Source organism: Melanerpes formicivorus, unplaced genomic scaffold (assembly GCF_026170545.1).
Source record: "Melanerpes formicivorus ecotype bairdi unplaced genomic scaffold, bMelFor1.0.p_v2 SCAF_9, whole genome shotgun sequence".
Lineage (NCBI taxonomy): Eukaryota > Metazoa > Chordata > Aves > Piciformes > Picidae > Melanerpes > Melanerpes formicivorus.
Window position 1 is genome coordinate 25,625,749 of NW_027142361.1, and position 20,334 is coordinate 25,646,082.

At 46.5% G+C, this 20,334-nt stretch overlaps 1 protein-coding gene across 1 annotated transcript in view; it reads left to right on the top strand.

The window, feature by feature from the left end:
* CFAP61 (cilia and flagella associated protein 61) overlaps window positions 1–20,334 on the top strand; it is a gene marked incomplete at its 5' end in the record, with an annotated part of 345,444 nt that overhangs the window by 280,654 nt on the left and 44,456 nt on the right. The window contains 2 exon segments of the mRNA XM_068142941.1: window positions 14,570–14,637; window positions 18,999–19,156. Coding sequence (XP_067999042.1) covers window positions 14,570–14,637; window positions 18,999–19,156 — 226 coding nt within the window.

The following is a 20,334-nucleotide window of genomic DNA, read 5'->3' on the forward strand; positions in this document are numbered from 1 at the left end:
TCAATCTGCCAAGCTTCACCATACTTGTACTTGGACCATCTGTCACCACTCTCCTCTGGAGGTTTAGCACAGTTGGTACCTTCAGGCCAACTTGAGATCACCTCCGCTAGACCAGGCCTTTCAAGATTTCCCATTCAAGCTCTCTGTGTTATCAGAGCCATCCACTTAGACCAGGTTGAATCTGTGGCATGATGTGGTGTGGAACCTTTGCCTTTGAACATCCAATTCAAAACTTGTAATCTGGGAGGTAAGAGAAGTTGTGATTCAGTTCCAATCACTTCAGAAGATGCTTTTACTCCTTCATAGGCAGCTAGAATCTCTTTTTCTGTTGGAGTATAATTAGCCTCTGAACCTCTGTAACCTCGACTCCAGAAACCTAGAGGTCGTCCACGTGTCTCACCTGGAGCTTTTTGCCACAGGCACCAGGTTGGACCATTGTCACTTGCAGCCATGTACAAAATGTTCTTAATGTCTGGACCATCTCGGAAAGATCCCAGACCCACTGCTTGAACTACCTCTTGCTTTATCTGGTCAAAGGCTGCTTGTTGTTCAGGTCCCCAGTGGAAATGGTTTCTCTTTCGAGTCACATCATACAGAGGTTTCACAATCTGACTGTATCCAGGAATGTGCAGTCTCCAAAATCCCACTATCCCCAAGAAACGTAAGGTCTCTTGCTTGTTTGAGGGATTTCCCATGGTAGAGACTCTATTTACCACATCCACTGGAATATGTCGGTGTCCATCCTGCCACCACACTCCCAGAAACTGAATCTCTGTGGTAGGTCCTTTCACCTTGTCTCGCTTGATGGCAAAACCTGCATTCAGAAGAATGTCAATGATTTTGTTACCTTTCTTGAAGACTTCCTCAGCAGTTTTACCCCAGATGATGATCTCATCGATGAACTGGATGTGTTCTGGAGCACCACCTTTCTTCAGAGCATCATGGATTGCTGCATGACAGATGCTTGAGGTGTGGATCCAGCCCACTGGCAATCTGTTGAAAGTGTACTGGATTCCTCTCCAGGTGAAAGCAAACTGAGGCCTGCATTCCTCTGCTATGGGAATAGAGAAAAATGCATTAGCAATGTCTATGGTAGCATACCATTTGGCCTCTTTGGATTCCAGCTCATACTGGAGTTCCATCATGTCTGGTACTGCTGCACTCATAGGTGGTGTCACTTCATTCAGGGCTCGGTAGTCTACCGTCAGACCCCAGTCTCCATTCTGCTTTCGTACCGGCTACACTGGACTGTTGAAAGGTGAATGAGTTTTGCTGATGACTTTCTGACTCTCCAACTGACGAATCAGATTCTGAATGGGCAACAAAGAGTCACGGTTGGTTCTGTATTGTCTGTGATGCACAGTCTGAGAAGCAACCAGCAATTTAATGTCCTGTATCTTGTGTTGTCCCACAACTGCAGATTCATCAGAAAGCTCAGGTCTAGCAGACAGCTTCAATTTTTGTCCATCAATTTCTACAGAAGCTACTCCAAAAGCCCATTTGTAACCTCTTGGGTCTTTGAAACACCCTTCTCTCAGAAAATCAATTCCCAAAATACAAGGTGCATCAGGTCCGGTCGCAACTGTATGCTTCCTCCATTGTTTACCAGTTAAACTTATATTAACCTCCATCTTACTTAACTCTTGAGATTCACCAGTGACTCCCAGAATAGTTATACACTCTAATCCCTGATAATTTGATGGTATTATGGTGCACTGAGCTCCTGTGTCAACCAAGGCCCTGTACTTCCGAAATTTTGGAATGCCAGGCCACTGGATGTACACATCCCAATATATTCTGTTACCTCTATTATCCCTCTCCTCCCCCTGGCGGGAGACAGGGCACCCCTAGTTATGGGGAACATGCCCACATGTGCATTGAGCACAGTGTGCAGTGTTAGAACTGGAGGCACTGTTGGAGCTATTATAGTTGTTCTGGGGAAGTGTAGAAGTAACAGCTATCCTTCTGGTATTGCTACCTCGGGTTCTGACACTTTGCAGTTCCCTCAGTCTCCTGAAAAGATTAGAAGTTGGTTGGCCATCCCACCTGTTCCGGTTCTCACCAAACTGATCACGCAGAGTTATCCAAATAATCCTACGTGGCTGCCTTGGTGGTCTGTTTTGATTTGATCTGTTTTGGAATGACCTCCTTGGAGGACGTGTGTTCGTCACAGATGAAACTTGTATCCACCTGGAGGAAGAATTGAAACTATCCTTCTGTGCCAATTGGGATATGTTGTTTTTAAATTCATCCTTCAGCTCTTTCATGCAATTGTCAATTTTTCCAGACAGAGTTTCAATGGCTGAAACCAAAGTAACATGTGCCATGCTATCCTCCAATTGTCTCATTTGATCACTGAATTGGCCAACCGTCGGAGTTCCACCATAATTTCTTGCCACAATCCTGCTTACCAGAATGTTTGCATAATTAGAAGGAGCAAGCTTGATGAGCTTTTTAGCAAGACCATTTCCTACAGGAATGTCATCAGGATTCAGAGTTTCATGTTCACCATAGAGTAGCTCTCTAACAGCAAATTCTCTCAGGCACTTAATTCCCTCATCTATGGCAGTCCAGGGTTTAGGATTCCATGGAAGATCATCTCGGGAAGGGTATCTCAGGGCAATTGCCATTAAAAGGCGTATCCACAGATTAACCTTACCGAGAGTCTTGGCTAGATGTCTATCTATTCCATTATCCTTCGCGAGAGATTTCCTAGCTGAGCTGCTAACTTGTCTCCAACTATTAGAGCTGGAGCACCTGTATGGAGGTGAATACTTGGAATAGCTCCTTCATCTGATAGCAGTCTCCTGACTTTGGCCCCCATATCAGCAGTTATGTTCCTTCCACTCTTTCCTCACATGCCGCTCTTCGCCTTCTCTCCTCCTTCCCTTAAATATCTCTGGTTTTATTTTTCTTCCACAGAGATCTCAGTGTGGTTATTGTAACTTAATATCCATTCACCACCTCCCCATCAGCCCCTCACTTTTCACCACCACCTTGCATATCTAGCCTATTCTGCTCCTTCAAGACCCAAATTTCCTTGTGGTTTGGTTCTCTTACCCTTTTGTACCCCATGCCCTATGCTCATCCTTCCCTCAGCTGTGGTTTTCCCTCTTCAGGTCTCTATTACCCAGTATCTAAGATGAGAGGCATGCAATTACTTGTGATGTCAGGGGCCTCATGTTCTCCAGCACTGGTTCAGCTGTCCTGTAAACCTCCTGTACCTGCCATTAGCTACCTAGAGGATGGGCTCAGAGAAGCACAGGGCTCCATAGAACCATCTCAACCAAGGAGGGAGCTGAGTTTGCAAGGGAGCAGGCTGTGCAGGAATCAGCACTGAAGCAGCTCCAGGCCTCTTGGGATTTGAGCCAATATCAACTGTTGATTGGCAGCTCTTGGGGGCTTAATTTGTTGAGTCCTGCAGGATAAAAAAGAAATGGAAGAAAATCTCCTCTTCCCCTGAAGCGGCAGGCTCCCTGCCTCCCCTCCTGGGCTGACAGATGGCTCCCAGCCATCCCCTCCCCTTTGGTGACACTGCCCTGCCTGTCAGCCAGCAGGATGTGGGGCTGTGTGGTCCCCTTACCCTTGCAGACAGAGCTTCTCTGATTTTGGATCTGCTAGATGGTTAGAATTCCCTGAACTGGGCATACTTTGTGACCTGTTTTCTGTACAAACAAGCCAAGAGGCTCTGGCTCCTCTGCTGCTGCAGATCTGCAGTAGCAGTGTGGCTAAAATTTCCAGCTCACTTTTCTTCCCTCACCAGTGTCTTTCCTCGTGGCTGTTCATCCAGCCTCTCCTGAGCATCTGATGCTTGCCCTTAGCTCACAGAAAAGCTCTTTGGTGCCATAATTGGGTAATATCTTTACCCAGGTCACAACCGTGTCCTCCCTGAGGCTGACACAAAGGGAAGGACATATTACTGCTGCTGGTTTGCCCTGACACAGTTAGGTCTCAGGCTGTTCAAGATGAAGGCAACAAGATAATCAGCACACACTCATCTGATAACTGCCCACCCTGTCCTCAGCCTGTACAGTAATATTTCCTGCTGATGAGCAGGAACATTCAACTCATCTAATCATTTTATAAAAGCTGTGGGCACTGGTGAAAGGGAAAGCTCTTTATACAGGCTCTGGAGCTTCACAAAGGCGTCTGGATGCAACCTTGCTTATCTGCTCCTCATTCCTCCCGTTTCAGAGCTCAGGCACGGCCAGGTGACACAGGTTTTACCTTCCCCAGCACCTCTCTCCGCTTCACTCGAGCAGGCGCTTTTGTCCTTGGCAAGCGCTTTTCTGGCTTCAAACGGGCTTTTGCCTCTTGAAAGTTACTTTTAGGCAATATAGAAAACCAGATAAAACACGTCCCAAGGGAAATGTCAGCTGTGTGTGGCTCTAAATCAATTAGAAAGTTCCTCTGGGCTAATGACTGCTGGGAGCCCGTGTGGAGCATGCAGACAAAGGGTGAGGGCTGTGCTGGGAGCCTGCTGCTCGGCCTCCTGCGCTGCACTGGATTTCAAAGCGGCTCTTCAGGCATCTGGCATGTTTCTCATGATGTGCTGCCTGCACATCTGTTCCACGTAGGGCAAGTCAGTGGCCACTTCCAGCACCACCTCCTTTCGAGTGCTTGTCCTGGTAGTGCTGCCTTGGCTCCTGTTCTGGGGAGATAGGGTCTGATCTGCTTCCTTGTGTCCCAGGAGAGGGGGCGTGCAGGTGTCACAAGAAGACAAAAGGGAATTATCTCTAGCTGTTTCTCTGTGAGACTTAGAGGAGGAATTTAAGGATTAGGGGTGATTCTGTTTCAATGCCCTTGAAATCTTCCTATGAGGAAGATGAGCTCATGGCTTCAGTAGATGCTGGTCCCAGAATAAATCCTTACCTCAGGGCCAGTTCTGTAAGGAGGAGCAAGGCATCACAGGCACTGTTTTCAAAGAATGGAAGTAATGTCTTTTTTCAGTCCCACAAACAAAACCATAGTGAATAGGTATCTGCTGTGCTCATTACCAGGCTCAGTAACTGACTGCTAAATGTATCAGGCTAAATGTATCCGTTTCAGCAGTAAGCTCCATTGGGAACACACCGAGACCAGGAGCCTTGGAAAAGCACTGACTACTCCCTTGTCAACCTGCGGGACCCACGCGGAATCTCGGCACTTGGCTAGGATTTGCTCTTGCCATTTCTCCACGTGATCGGGATTGTTTGGGCTCCCTGCGTGCCGCGGCACTTTAAAAAGCCAGCGGCAGCTCGCGGGCGGTTCCGTTTCAGCCCGTGGCTTCTCGCTCGGATGCACGCGCTGCCACACTTTTTCTAAAACTTTCTCCAGTAGGTCCCATCAGCAGGGCTAGCCATGGTGGTAACTTGCCGCAATAACTCCTTTAAAAAGTCAGTCTCGACCCAGACTGAGGGGGAATATAAGCAGGTAGGTAGGTGTCATAAGCAAGAGGTAGGTGTCCAGGCATCTGGCTGCAGACAGTGCTGGAGCCTGGCACTTGAGAGGCAGGATAGTGGAGACACCTCCTTGTGGCCGGTTGACGTTGCCCCCTTAAGAAAGGGAATATGGTGGACGGAAGTTGGTAAACGGAAGGAATAGTCTAAACTAATTTCATTGGACGAGTGGGAGGAAGCACTTCTGAGCTGGGACTATACTGGACATTTCCAGCACTTCTCAGTCAGTCTTGCTTCCGCCTCTTCTCCGTGCAGCAGCTTTCTGTGCTGGGCTTTCTGCCAAGGCCTCGGCCTTGAAAACCAGATAACAGGCCTGTATACTAACTCCCTTCCAATTAACACAAACTGCTTCTAACTTTTTTTTTCCTCTCTTTCTCTTTCTATCCCATTCTGGGGAAAGGGGGGGAGAGAGGGGAGAGCGGAGGTGAGGGACCCCTCTCTGCCGAGAGGGATTACTCTCATTTCTGTGTTACTCTGTTGTATATCTTTGTATATATTGTAGATATTGTAAATTTGTAAATATCTCCCTGCAAACCCTACATCGCTTTGTAAATATAGCTCCACTGCTTTGCTAATTCAGCTTGCGAGTTTTTTTTCCCTTTCCCTTCAATTTTTTTTCCTTTTTACTTTACAAAGGGGGAAGGGAGGAGGCTTCTTGGCCTTACCCCTTCCATCCCACGACATTTTTTTTATTGGCGTACCCAACGTGCGGCAGATAATTAGTTCAATTTATTATTTGATTGATTTAGTGTTTTCTAGCTGAATTAGCAAACATGAAGGTATTGTGGTTTGTGGAGCGATTGTTCTTTTCAATTTTTGGGGCTCTGGTTTACAGATATTGTTTGGGTTTGATTTTGGATTACCTGGGCAAATATTTGGTGCGGACAATTTATATGTGGGTTATGTATAAAGTTAAATTATGGTATGGAAAATGTATTAATTTATTATGGCCAGTGAGATACAGGAATGTTACCTCCACCACTCTCCCAATTGAGATAAAGAGTTTTAAGATTCCGCCTGAGGAGACAGTAACTTTAGGTGATGCCTGGGATCCAAAGATGATTTATGTGATGTGTATAATTCTGCTGCTGGTGATAACTAATGTGTTTTCTCTGTATTCCTTGTGGCGAGAGAGAAAGGTGTCCAGGGCGTGTTTTGTTATTAAAACTAGATCAAAAAGAAAACGCCGTGGCTCTCGATCAGTCCCAGAGTCATCTAGTGACGAGGACTGTGCAGAACCCGTGTCAGTTAAAAAGAAGGCTAAAAAGTTAATTGGTAAGGCAGCTCTAAATGACTTTGCTGATCCAAGCAAGCAGCCAAGGGCATCGGCTGGTATCAACATGGCACCTACTCCTTCTCCTACTCCTTCTTCTTCTTCTTCTCCGTCGGCCATTAATGGAGCAACGTCACTTCCACCCACTCCCTCGGTGGGACCGGAAGTCACTGTCCCAGCAGCTGATTTATCTCAGGACCTGTCAGCTTCCATTAAGGTGGCTGTAAATTCAAACACAGCTCCAGTTAAGGTGGCTCCTTTAAAGACTAGAGCTGCAAAGGCCCAAGATGGAGAAGAAGAGGTGGAGACTGATCCTGGTGAGGGGCCCTCTACTCTAAAAGATCCTGCTCAGGAGGAAGAGAAGGTTTGTTTTAAAGATCTAGCTAACCTAGTGAGATCAAAGCAAGATAGAGATGAAGCTAGGAAAGCAGCTGGCAAAGGTGGTTCTCAGCTTAAAGAGATCCTTAGGAGAATGACAGCAGGATTTTACGGGCAAAGAATTCAGGGAGATGAAGATGAAGATGATATTACGGACTGTTCGTCACCACGGGAAGAATTGCGAAATGTCCGTAAAGATTTCACCAGGGCAGATAAGGAGCCAGTTCTAGCTTGGCTTAGTAGGTGTTATGATACAGGTGCTTCAGCTCTAACAGTTGGAGACAAGTCAGCAGCTCAGTTAGGAACTCTCTCAAGGGACAATGGAATAGATAGACATCTAGGCGAAGCTCTCGGTAAGGTTAATCTGTGGATACGCCTTTTAATAGCGGTTGCCCTGAGATACCCTTCCCGAGATGATCTTCCATGGAATCCTAAACCCTGGACTACCATAGATGAGGGAATTAAGCGCTTGAGAGAATTCGCTGTTAGAGAGCTACTCTATGGTGAACATGAGACTCTGAATCCTGATGACATTCCTGTGGGTATTGGTCTTGCTAAAAAGATCATCAAACTTGCTCCTTCCAATTATGCAAACATTCTGGCAAGCAGAATTGTGTCAAGAAGTTATGGTGGAGCTTCTCCCACGGTTGGCCAATTCAGTGATCAAATGAGACAATTGGAGGATAGCATGACACGTGGTTCTTTGGTTTCAGCCATTAAAACGATGTCTGGTGATATTCAGAATTGCATAAGAGAGTTAAAAGATTCCATATACCAATTGGCACAAAGGGATAATTTCAATTCTTCCTCCAGGTGGGTACAAGTCTCATCTGTGAGGAATACACGTCCTCCAAGGAGGTCATTCCAAAACAGGACATTCCAAAACAGGTCAGTCCAAAACAGACCACCAAGGCAATCACGTAGAACTATTTGGATAACTCTGCGTGATCAGTTTGGTGAGAACATGAACCGCTGGGATGGCCAACCAACTTCTAATCTTTTCAGGAGACTGAGGGAATTACAAAGTGGCAGAACCCGAGGTAGCAATACCAGAAGGGTAGCTGTTACTTCCACAGTTCCCCAGAACGACTCTTATGGCTCCAACAGTGGCTCCAGTTATAACACGCAAAGTTATAACCCTGCACAATATGTGCAATGCACATGTGCGCATGTTCCCCATAACTAGGGGTGCCCTGCCTCCCGCCAGGGGGAGGAGAGGGATAACAGAGATAATAGAATCTATTGGGATGTGTACATCCAGTGGCCTGGCACTTCACAATTTCAGAAGTACAGGGCCTTGGTTGACACAGGAGCTCAGTGCACCATAATACCATCAAATTATCAGGGATCAGAGTCTATAACTATTCTGGGAGTCACTGGTGGATCTCAAGAGTTAAGTAAGGTAGAGGTTAATATAAGTTTAACTGGTAAACAATGGAGGAAGCATACAGTTGTGACCGGACCTGATGCACCTTGTATTTTGGGAATTGATTTTCTGAGAGAAGGGCGTTTCAAAGACCCTAGAGGTTACAAATGGGCTTTTGGAGTAGCTTCTATAGAAATTGATGGACAAAAATTGAAGCTATCTGCCAGACCTGAACTTTCTGATGAATCTGCAGTTGTGGGACAACATAAGATACAGGACATTAAATTGCCGGTTGCTTCTCAGACTGTGCATCACAGACAATACAGAACCAACCGTGACTCTTTGTTGCCCATTCAGAATCTGATTCGTCAGTTGGAAAGTCAGAAAGTCGTCAGCAAAACTCATTCACCTTTCAACAGTCCAGTGTGGCCTGTGCGGAAGCAGAATGGAGACTGGCGTCTGACAGTAGACTACCGAGCCCTGAATGAAGTAACACCACCTATGAGTGCAGCAGTGCCAGACATGATGGAGCTACAGTATGAGTTGGAACCCAAAGAGGCCAAATGGTATGCTACCATAGACATTGCTAATGCATTTTTCTCTATTCCCATAGCAGAGGAATGCAGGCCTCAGTTTGCTTTCACCTGGAGAGGAATCCAGTACACTTTCAACAGGCTGCCAATGGGCTGGATCCACAGCTCAAGCATCTGTCATGCAGTGATCCATGATGCTCTGGAGAAAGGCGGTGCTCCAGAACACATCCAGTTCATCGATGACATCATCGTCTGGGGTAAAACTGCTGAGGAAGTCTTCGAGAAAGGTAACAAAATCATTGACATCCTTCTGAATGCAGGTTTTGCCATCAAGCGAGACAAGGCGAAAGGACCTACCACAGAAATTCAGTTTCTGGGAGTGCGGTGGCAGGATGGACGTCGACACATTCCAGTGGATGTGGTAAATAGAGTCTCTACCATGGCAAGTCCCACAAACAAGCAAGAGACCCTACGTTTCTTGGGGATAGTGGGATTTTGGAGACTGCACATTCCTGGATACAGTCAGATTGTGAAACCTCTGTATGATGTGACTCGAAAGAGAAACCATTTCCACTGGGGACCCGAACAACAAGCAGCCTTTGACCAGATAAAGCAAGAGGTAGTTCAAGCAATGGGTCTGGGACCTGTCCGAGATGGTCCAGACATTAAGAACATTTTGTACACGGCTGCAAGTGACAATGGTCCAACCTGGTGCTTGTGGCAAAAAGCTCCAGGTGAGACACGTGGACGACCTCTTGGTTTCTGGAGTCGAGGTTACAGAGGTTCAGAGGCTAACTATACTCCAACAGAGAAAGAAATTTTAGCTGCCTATGAAGGAGTGAAAGCATCTTCTGAAGTAATTGGAACTGAATCACAACTTCTCTTAGCTCCCAGATTACCAGTTTTGAATTGGATGTTCAAAGGCAAAGGATCCACACCACATCATGCCACAGACTCAACCTGGTCTAAGTGGATGGCTCTGATAACACAGAGAGCTCGAATGGGAAATCTTGAAAGACCTGGTCTAGTGGAGGTGATCTCAAGTTGGCCTGAAGGTATCAACTGTGCTAAACCTCCAGAGGAGAAAGTAACTCGTGCTGAGGAAGCTCCTCCTTACAATGACCTTTCTGATGATGAAAAGAAATATGCTTTGTTCACAGACGGTTCCTGTCGTCTTGTTGGAAACAAGCGAAGGTGGAAGTCTGCAGTGTGGAGTCCAGCAGGCCGAGTTGCAGAGGCGAAAGACGGAGAAGGAGAATCCAGTCAGTTCGCAGAGGTAAAAGCTGTCCAGCTAGCTCTCGACGTGGCTGAACGTGAGAGATGGCCAAAGCTTTATCTCTACACCGACTCATGGATGGTAGCCAATGCTCTGTGGGGTTGGCTAAAGAATTGGAAGAAGAGTGGTTGGCAGAGAAAAGGAAAACCCATTTGGGCAGCCAACCTGTGGCAGGACATTGCTGATCGAATCGAGAGAATTCCAGTGAAGGTGAGACACATCGATGCTCACATTCCTAAGAGCAAAGCTACTGAGGAACAGCAACACAACCATCAGGCAGATCTAGCTGCAAGAGTTTCTCAAGTAGACATGGACTCTAATTTTGATCTCGACTGGAAACACCGAGGTGAGATATTCTTAGCTCGGTGGGCTCACGATTCGTCAGGACATCAAGGCCGAGATGCAACATACCAATGGGCTCGTGACAGATCCATAGACATTTCCATGGATGCTATCACACAAGTCATCCATGACTGTGACATTTGTGCTGCTATTAAGCAGGCAAAACGACTTAAGCCTTTGTGGTATGGTGACAGATGGTCCAAGTACAAGTATGGTGAAGCTTGGCAGATTGACTACATCACTCTACCACGTTCTCGTTCTGGTAAGCAATACGTGCTTACTATGGTAGAAGCAAACACTGGATGGTTGGAAACTTATCCAGTTCCACATGCAACTGCACGCAACACCATTCTCGGTCTGGAGAGACAAGTCCTGTGGAGACACGGAACTCCAGAGAGGATTGAGTCAGACAACGGAACTCATTTCAAGAACAACCTTGTAAAGAACTGGGCAAAAGAGCACGGTATTGAGTGGATATTCCACATTCCCTACTATGCACCAGCTTCAGGGAAGATTGAACGCTACAACGGTTTGTTGAAGACCACTCTCAAAGCCATGGGAGATGGATCTTTGAAAAACTGGGAAAAACATTTAGCACAAGCAACCTGGCTGGTAAATAGTAGAGGTTCAGTGAACCGAGCTGGACCTGCACATTCAGATTTGCTACGGAAAGTGGAAGGTGATAGAGTTCCTGTTGTTAGAGAAAAGAATCTGTTAGGTAAAACTGTTTGGGTATTTTCACCCTCAGGAGAGGCTAAACCTGTCCGAGGGGTGGTTTCAGCTGAAGGTCCGGGTCACACTTATTGGGTAATGCAAGAGAATGGTGAAATTCAGTGTATTCCACAAAGAAATTTAACTTTAGCTGAAAGAGGTTAATTTTGAACTGCTGTACAGCTACATCGCGTCCAGAGGAAGAATCAACAAGGAATCTACGGTGCACGAACCCTGAGATCCCTGAGAGCCCTGAGTCAACTAAGAGACCCTGAGAATCCCTGTTTCCCTTTTCTTCGCTTCATCAGTGAAGAAATGAACTGTTTTCCATTTTTCTCATTTTCTGATTTTCTTGGACTTTTGAATCATCTACATCTGAGCATAGCCAGAATGGACTATGAACTTTACTCACGAACTGTAAATATCATTTTGGATTGGATGGACAGTATGAACAGCCAATGAAATTGTTTAGAAGGGGTGGATTGTGGCCGGTTGACGTTGCCCCCTTAAGAAAGGGAATATGGTGGACGGAAGTTGGTAAACGGAAGGAATAGTCTAAACTAATTTCATTGGACGAGTGGAAGGAAGCACTTCTGAGCTGGGACTATACTGGACATTTCCAGCACTTCTCAGTCAGTCTTGCTTCCGCCTCTTCTCCGTGCAGCAGCTTTCTGTGCTGGGCTTTCTGCCAAGGCCTCGGCCTTGAAAACCAGATAACAGGCCTGTATACTAACTCCCTTCCAATTAACACAAACTGCTTCTAACTTTTTTTTTTCCTCTCTTTCTCTTTCTATCCCATTCTGGGGAAAGGGGGGGAGAGAGGGGAGAGCGGAGGTGGGGGACCCCTCTCTGCCGAGAGGGATTACTCTCATTTCTGTGTTACTCTGTTGTATATCTTTGTATATATTGTAGATATTGTAAATTTGTAAATATCTCCCTGCAAACCCTACATCGCTTTGTAAATATAGCTCCACTGCTTTGCTAATTCAGCTTGCGAGTTTTTTTTCCCTTTCCCTTCAATTTTTTTTCCTTTTTACTTTACAAAGGGGGAAGGGAGGAGGCTTCTTGGCCTTACCCCTTCCATCCCACGACACTCCTGCATAACATGTGAGCAGATCGACTGTGTGCTTAGCCTGGTGGCCAGACTGAAGGACGAGGTTGCTAGACTTAGAGATGTGTGACCATTTGAGGCTGTGCCTTTAAGAAAAGGACAGTAATGGGGCACTGCATTTCCCTTTTTGCTTCTCTGGCTGTGGCTAGCTGTGGTATTTATTTCGTTTTCTCTTTGTGGGGGGGAGAAGGCTGGGCCTTCGTCTCAAACCCACAACAAGATGTAAGCAATTGTAGAAGGGTGATGAACCTGAGTAACCAGGCTCTGCAGGCCCCCCCAGCAGAGGCTGGTTATCCAAAAAGCAGAGGGGAATGGATGCAGGTTCCTTTCAAAAGACACAAGGTTAAACCTCCTTGCCTCCCCTCACCTTCCCCACTGCCCTTGGGAAACAAGTACAGGGCATTGGAGGTCGAGGGTGAGGTGATTCTGATGCCAGAGGACACACCATCTGGGGTTTTCCCTGTGGTAAAACAGACTAAGGTTAAACAGCCTAAGGTTAAACAGCCTTCCCCCGGCATCAGGACTTGCTCCCTTAAAAAAAAGAGGAGGCTAATTGTTATTGGCGATTCCCTCCTGAGGGGAACAGAGGGCCCCATATGTCGGCCAGACCCTACTCACAGGGAGGTTTGTTCCCTCCCGGGAGCTAGGGTTGGAGATGTTACCAAAAGGCTTCCTGGTCTGGTGCAGTCCTCTGACTACTATCCCTTGGTAGTTATGCAGTTAGGAAATTGTGATGTTGCAACCAGAACTCCCAGGGCTATCAAAAATTACTTTAGGGCCCTGGGAAATCTCGTTGAGAGGTCAGGTGCACAAATAATATTTTTCTCTATACCCTTAGTTGCAGGAGGGAATATCAGAAGGAACAGGTCAGCAGCTGGAGTCAACAAGTGGCTTAGAGGCTGGTGCAGTCAAAAGAATTTTGGGTTTTTCGATCTTGAAAAACTTTCTACTGCACCAGGTCAGCGAGCAACAGATGGAGTACATCTGTCCCAGAGGAGGGGAAAGATCAGAGTGTACGAGGATGGCCTATCCCTCAAAGGGAAAAAGATTCTAGGAAGGGAATTGGCAGGTCTCATAGATAGGGCTTTAAACTAGTTTCGAAGGGGGAAGGGGCTGAAACCAGTCCTCCCAGGCAGGAGTCTGGGGGTGATAAGCTAGAGCCAGAGGTGAAACCAGCAGCACGGCTGAAGTGCATGTACACTAATGCACGAAGCATGGGCAACAAACAAGAGGAGCTGGAAGCCTTGCTGCATCAGGAAAGTTATGATGCAGTTGCCATCACAGAAATGTGGTGGGACGACTCACAAGACAAAGGCCTTGCTGAAGTCCAGGTAGACTACATCCACAGGCGTCCCCACATCCACCAGGTGGATCACCTGATCATAGAAGGAGATCAGGTTGGTCAGGCAGGACCTGCCCTTCCTAAATCCATGCTGGCTAGGCCTGATCCCTTGGCCATCCTGTAAATGCTGTGTGATTGCACTCAGGATGACCTGTTCCATGATCTTGCCTGGCACTGAGGTCAGGCTGACAGGCCTATAATTCCCTGGCTCATCCAACCGGCCCTTCTTGTGGATGGGCACCACGTTGGCCAGTTTCCAGTCCTCTGGGACATCTCCAGTGAGCCAGGACTGCTGAAAAATGATGCAGAGCAGCTTGGCCAGCTCCTCTGACAGCTCTCTCAGCACCCTAGGATGGATCCCATCTGGTCCTATGGACTAGTGGGGATCCAAGCGGCTAAGCAGATCACCAACTACCCCATTCTGGAACAGAGGAAAACTATGCTGCTCCCTGGCTCCTTCTGCCATCTCTGCAGGCCAGCTGTCTGAAGACGTTCTGTCCTTCTAGTTAAAATTGAGGCAAAGAAGGTGTTAAGTACCTCTGCCTTTTCCTCATCCTTTGTTACAACGTTCCCCTCCGTGTCCACCAAGGAGTGGAGGTTATCCTTGCCCTTCCTCTTGCTATTAATGTATTTATAGAAGGACTTTTTGTTGTCCTTCACAGCAGAGACCAGTTTAACCTCCAAATGTGCTTTTGCCACCCTAATTTTCATCCTACAAGACCTAGCAACATCCTTAAATTTTTCATGGGTTGCCTCACCTTTCTTCCAAAGATGATACACCCTCTTTTTTTCCCCTTAGTTCTTTTAGCAGTTCATTACCCATCCAGGCTGGCCGTCTGCCCCGGCCACTCATCTTCCGACACACTGGTACAGCCTGTTCCTGCGCCTTCAACAGTTCTTCCTTGAAGTAGGCCCAGCTCTCCTGGACCCCTTTGTTTTTAAGGGCTTTATCCCAAGGAACCCTCTGAATTAGTTCCTTGACTAACCCGAAGTCTGCCCTCCAGAAGCCCATAGTGGAGGTCTTCTTGCTGCCCCTCTTAGCTTGACCGAATACCGAAAATTCAATTATCTCGTGGTCACTGGCCCCTAAGCACCCTCCGACCACCACATCACCCACCAGCCCTTCCCTATTGGTGAAGAGGAGGTCAAGCATAGCCTTACCCCTGGTAGGCTCACGCAGCACCTGGGATAAGAAGCTGTCCTCCATGCATTCTAAGAACCTCCTAGACTGCCTCTTCTCTGGTATGTTAAGATCCCAGCAGATATCAGGCAAGTTGAAGTCGCCCATGAGAACAAGGTCAGGCGATCTTGAGACAGCCTTAAGCTGCCTATAGAATGACTCATCAGCATCTTCCTCCTGGTTGGGTGGCCTATAACAGACTCCAACCAGGATGTCAGCCCTGTTGGCCTTCCCTCTAATTCTCACCCACAGGCACTCAACCTGATGGTCCCTGATCTCCATCTCAATGGCATCTAGTGCCTCCCTGATGTAAAGGGCCACCCCTCCACCCCTTCTTCCTTGCCTGTCTCTCCAGAAGAGCCTGTAGCCGTCAATTGCAGCGCTCCAGTCATGTGAGGCTTTTATTTGCTTGATTCTGGAGAGGGGGAGAGAGAGAGAAATAATTTTCTGTCATAGAGAGTATGTTGCTTTGGAAGTTTGGAAGGTGGTAGTGGTGGTGCTTGCCATCAGGAAGAGTCAGCTAAGCCTGGCTGCATCATATAAAGTAGGCACAGCTAGTGAACAAATGTGAGTGACATTATTAACATCTTAGATGTCCCTTTCCATGCTTTCTGATATTTTACTTTAAAACAAACAAAGAAACAAACAACAACAAACAACAAAACCCAGCTGTCACCGGTTGAGGCTGTCCCCTTAAGAAAGGGAATATGGTGGTCGGAAGTTGGTAAACGAAAAGAAGGATCTAAACTAATTTCATTGGTAGATTGGGAGGAAGCACCTTCTGAACAGGGAGTGCAGGAGGGTATCCTGGGCATTCCGGCACTTTTATCTTCAGTCTTTCTTCCGCTCGTCCGCCAAGCAGCAGCTCTCTCTGTGCTGGGCTTCCGGCCAAGGATTGACCTTGAAACTGATAAGCTGCAAGGCCTGTATTAACTGCTTTCCAATTAACACATAACTGCTTCTAACATTTTTTTTCCTCTTTTCTCTCTCTTTCTAACCCGCTCTGGGGAAAGGGGGAGAGAGGGGGAAGCGGAGGTGGGAAACCCCCCTCAGCAGAGGGGGGAACTCTCATTTCTGTGTTACTCTGTTGTATATTTCTGTATATACGGTAAATATTGTAAATCTTGTATATATTTTCCTGCGTTTCCCTGCTTTGTAAATATACAGCTCCACTGCTTTGCTAATTCAGCTGTGAGGTTTTTTTCCCTTTCCCTTCAATTTTCTCTCCCTTTACTTTACAGGGGGGAGGGAGGAGACTTTTGGGCCTTACCCTTCCAACCCTACGACATTTTTTTTTCTTGGCTTACCCAACATGCGGCAGATAATTAGCTTAATTTATCACTTGATTGATTTAGTGTTTTCTAGATGAATTAGCAAGCATGAAGTTGTTGTGGTTTGTAGAACGGCTATTCTTTTCAATTTTTCAGGCTCTGGTTTACAGATATTGTTTGGGTTTGGTTTTGGATTACCTGGGTAAACATTTGGTGCGGACAATTTATCTGTGGTATACCTACAGAGTTAGATTACGGTACGGAAAGTGCGTGGATTTCTTATGGCCAGCGAGATACAGAAATGTTACCTCCACCACTCTCCCAATTGAGATGAAGGGTTTTAAGATTCCTCCAGAGGAGAGAGTAACTTTGGATGATGGCTGGGATCCAAAGGCGATTTATTTTATGGGGGTAATTCCGCTGCTGGTGATAATTATCATGTATCTGCTGATTTCTTTGCGGCGAGAGAGGAAGATATCCAGAGCGTGTTTTGTTATTAAAACTAGATCAAAAAGAAAATGCCGTGGCTCTGGATCAGTCCCAGAGTCATCTAGTGATGAGGAATGTGGAGAATCTCTGTCAGTTAAAAAGAGGGCTAAAAAGTTAATTGGTAAAGCAGCTCTAAATGATTTTGCTGCTGATTTTGCTGGTGACTGATCCTGGTGAGGAGCCTTCTACTCTAAGAAATCCTGCTGAGGAGGAAGAGAAGATTTGTTTTAAAGATCTAGCTAACCTAGTGAGATCAAAGCAGGATAGAGATGAAGCTAGGAAAGGAGCAGGCAAAGGTGGTTCTCAGCTTAAAGAGATCCTTGAGAAAATGACAGCAGGATTATTAAGACAAAAAGTTCAGGGAGAGGAAGAAGAAGATGATATTTTAGAATGTTCCTCACCGCGTGAGGAATTGCGAAATGTCCGTAAAGATTTCACCAGGGCCGATAAGGAGCCAGTTCTAGCTTGGCTTAGTAGGTGTTATGATACAGGTGCTTCAGCTCTAACAGTTGGAGACAAGTCAGCAGCTCAGTTAGGAACTCTCTCGAGGGATAATGGAATAGATAGACATCTAGGCAGGGCTCTCGGTAAGGTTAATCTTTGGATACGCCTTTTAATGGCGGTTGCCCTGAGATACCCCTCCCGAGATGATCTTCCATGGAATCCTAAACCCTGGACTACCATAGATGAGGGAATTAAGCGCTTGAGAGAATTTGCTGTTAGAGAGCTACTCTATGGTGAGCATGAAACTCTGAATCCTGATGACATCCCTGTGGGTATTGGTCTTGCTAAAAAGATCATCAAACTTGCTCCTTCTAATCATGGAAACATTCTGGTAAGCAGAATTGTGTCAAGAAATTATGGTGGAGCTTCACCCACTGTTGGCCAATTCAGTGATCAGATGAGACAATTGGAGGATAGCATGACACATGTTTCTTTGGTTTCAGCCATTGAAACTCTGTCTGGAAAAACTGAGAGTTGCATGAAGGATCTGAAAGATTCCATATACCAAGTGGCACAGAAGGATAGTTTCAATTCTTCCTCCAGGTGGATATAAGTTTCATCTGTGAGGAATACACGTCCTTCAAGGAGGTCATTCCAAAACAGACCACCAAGGCAGTCACGTAGAACTATTTGGATAACTCTGCGTGATCAGTTTGGTGAGAACATGAACCGCTGGGATGGCCAACCAACTTCTAATCTTTTCAGGAGACTGAGGGAATTGCAAAGTGGCAGAACCCGAGGTAGCAATACCAGAAGGGTAGCTGTTACTTCCACAGTTCCCCAGAACAACCCTAGTAGCTCCAACAGTGGCTCCAGTTGTAACATGCAAGGCTATAACACTGCACACTGCGCACAATGCACATGTGGGCATGTTGCCCATAACTAGAGGTGCCCTGCCTCCCGCCAGGGGGAGGAGAGGGATAACAGAGATAATAGAATCTATTGGGATGTGTACATCCAGTGGCCTGGCACTTCACAATTTCGGAAGTACAGGGCCTTGGTTGACACAGGAGCTCAGTGCACCATAATGCCATCAAATTATCAGGGATCGGAGTCTATAACTATTTTGGGAGTCACTGGTGGATCTCAAGAGTTAAGTAAAGTGGAGGTTAATATAAGTTTAACTGGTAAACAATGGAGGAAGCATACAGTTGTGACCGGACCTGATGCACCTTGTATTTTGGGAATTGATTTTCTGAGAGAAGGGCGTTTCAAAGACCCTAGAGGTTACAAATGGGCTTTTGGAGTAGCTTCTATAGAAATTGATGGACAAAAATTGAAGCTGTCTGCTAGACCTGAACTTTCTGATGAATCTGCAGTTGTGGGACAACATAAGATACAGGACATTAAATTGCTGGTTGCTTCTGAGACTGTGCATCACAGACAATACAGAACCAACCGTGACTCTTTGTTGCCCATTCAGAATCTGATTCGTCAGTTGGAGAGTCAGAAAGTCGTCAGCAAAACTCATTCACCTTTCAACGGTCCAGTGTGGCCTGTGCGGAAGCAGAATGGAGACCGGCGTCTGACAGTAGACTATCGAGCCCTAAATGAAGTGACACCACCTATGAGTGCAGCAGTACCAGACATGATGGAGCTCCAGTATGAGCTGGAATCCAAAGAGGCCAAATGGTATGCTGCCATAGGCATTGCTAATGCATTTTTCTCTATTCCCATAGCAGAGGAATGCAGGCCTCAGATTGCTTTCACCTGGAGAGGAATCCAGTACACTTTCAACAGACTGCCAATGGGCTGGTTCCACAGCTCAAGCATCTGTCATGCAGTGATCCACGATGCTCTGGAGAAAGGCGGTGCTCCAGAACACATCCAGTTCATCGATGAGATCATCATCTGGTGTAAAACTGCTGAGAAAGTCTTCAAGAAAGGTAACAAAATCATTGACATTCTTCTGAATGCAGGTTTTGCCATCAAACGAGACAAGGTGAAAGGACCTACCACAGAAATTCAGTTTCAGGGAGTGCGGTGGCAGGATGGACGCCGACACATTCCAGTGGATGTGGTAAATAGAGTCTCTACCATGGGAAATCCCACCAACAAGCAAGACACCTTACATTTCTTGGGGACAGTGGGATTTTGGAGACTGCACATTCCTGGATATAGTCAGATTGTGAAACCTCTGTATGATGTGACTTGAAAGAGAAACCATTTCCACTGGGGACCTGAACAACAAGCAGCCTTTGACCAGATAAAGCAAGAGGTGATTCAAGCAATGGGTCTGGGACCTGTCCGAGATGGTCCAGATATTAAGAACATTTTGTACACGGCTGCAAGTGACAATGGTCCAACCTGGTGCTTGTGTCAAAAAGCTCCAGGTGAGACACATGGACAACCTCTTGGTTTCTGGAGTCGAGGTTACAGAGGTTCAGAGGCTAATTATACTCCAACAGAGAAAGAAATTTTAGCTGCCTATGAAGGAGTAAAAGCATCTTCTAAAGTGATTGGAACTGAATCACAACTTCTCTTAGCTCCCAGATTACCAGTTTTGAATTGGATGTTCAAAGGCAAAGGCTCCACACCACATCATGCCACAGACTCAACATGGTCTAAGTGGATGGCTCTGATAACACAGAGAGCTCGAATGGGAAATCTTGAAAGACCTGGTCTAGTGGAGGTGATCTCACGTTGGCCTGAAGGTATCAACTGTGCCAAGCCTCCAGAGGAGAAAGTAACTCATGCTGAGGAAGCTCCTCCTTACAATATCCTTTCTGATGATGAAAAGAAATATGCTTTGTTCACAGACGGTTCCTGTCGTCTTGTTGGAAACAAACGAAGGTGGAAGTCTGCAGTGTGGAGTCCAGCAGGCCGAGTTGCAGAGGCGAAAGTTGGAGAAGGAGAATCCAGACAGTTCGCAGAGGTGAAAGCTATCCAGCTAGCTCTTGACGTGGCTAAACGTGAGAGATGGCCAAAGTTTTATGTCTACACCGACTCATGGATGGTGGCCAATGCTCTGTGGGGTTGGCTAAAGAACTGGAAGAAGAGTGGTTGGCAGAGGAAAGGTAAACCCATTTGGGCAGCCAACCTATGGCAGGACATTGCTGATCGAATCGAGAGAATTCCAGTGAAAGTGAGACACATCGATGCTCACATTCCTAAGAGCAA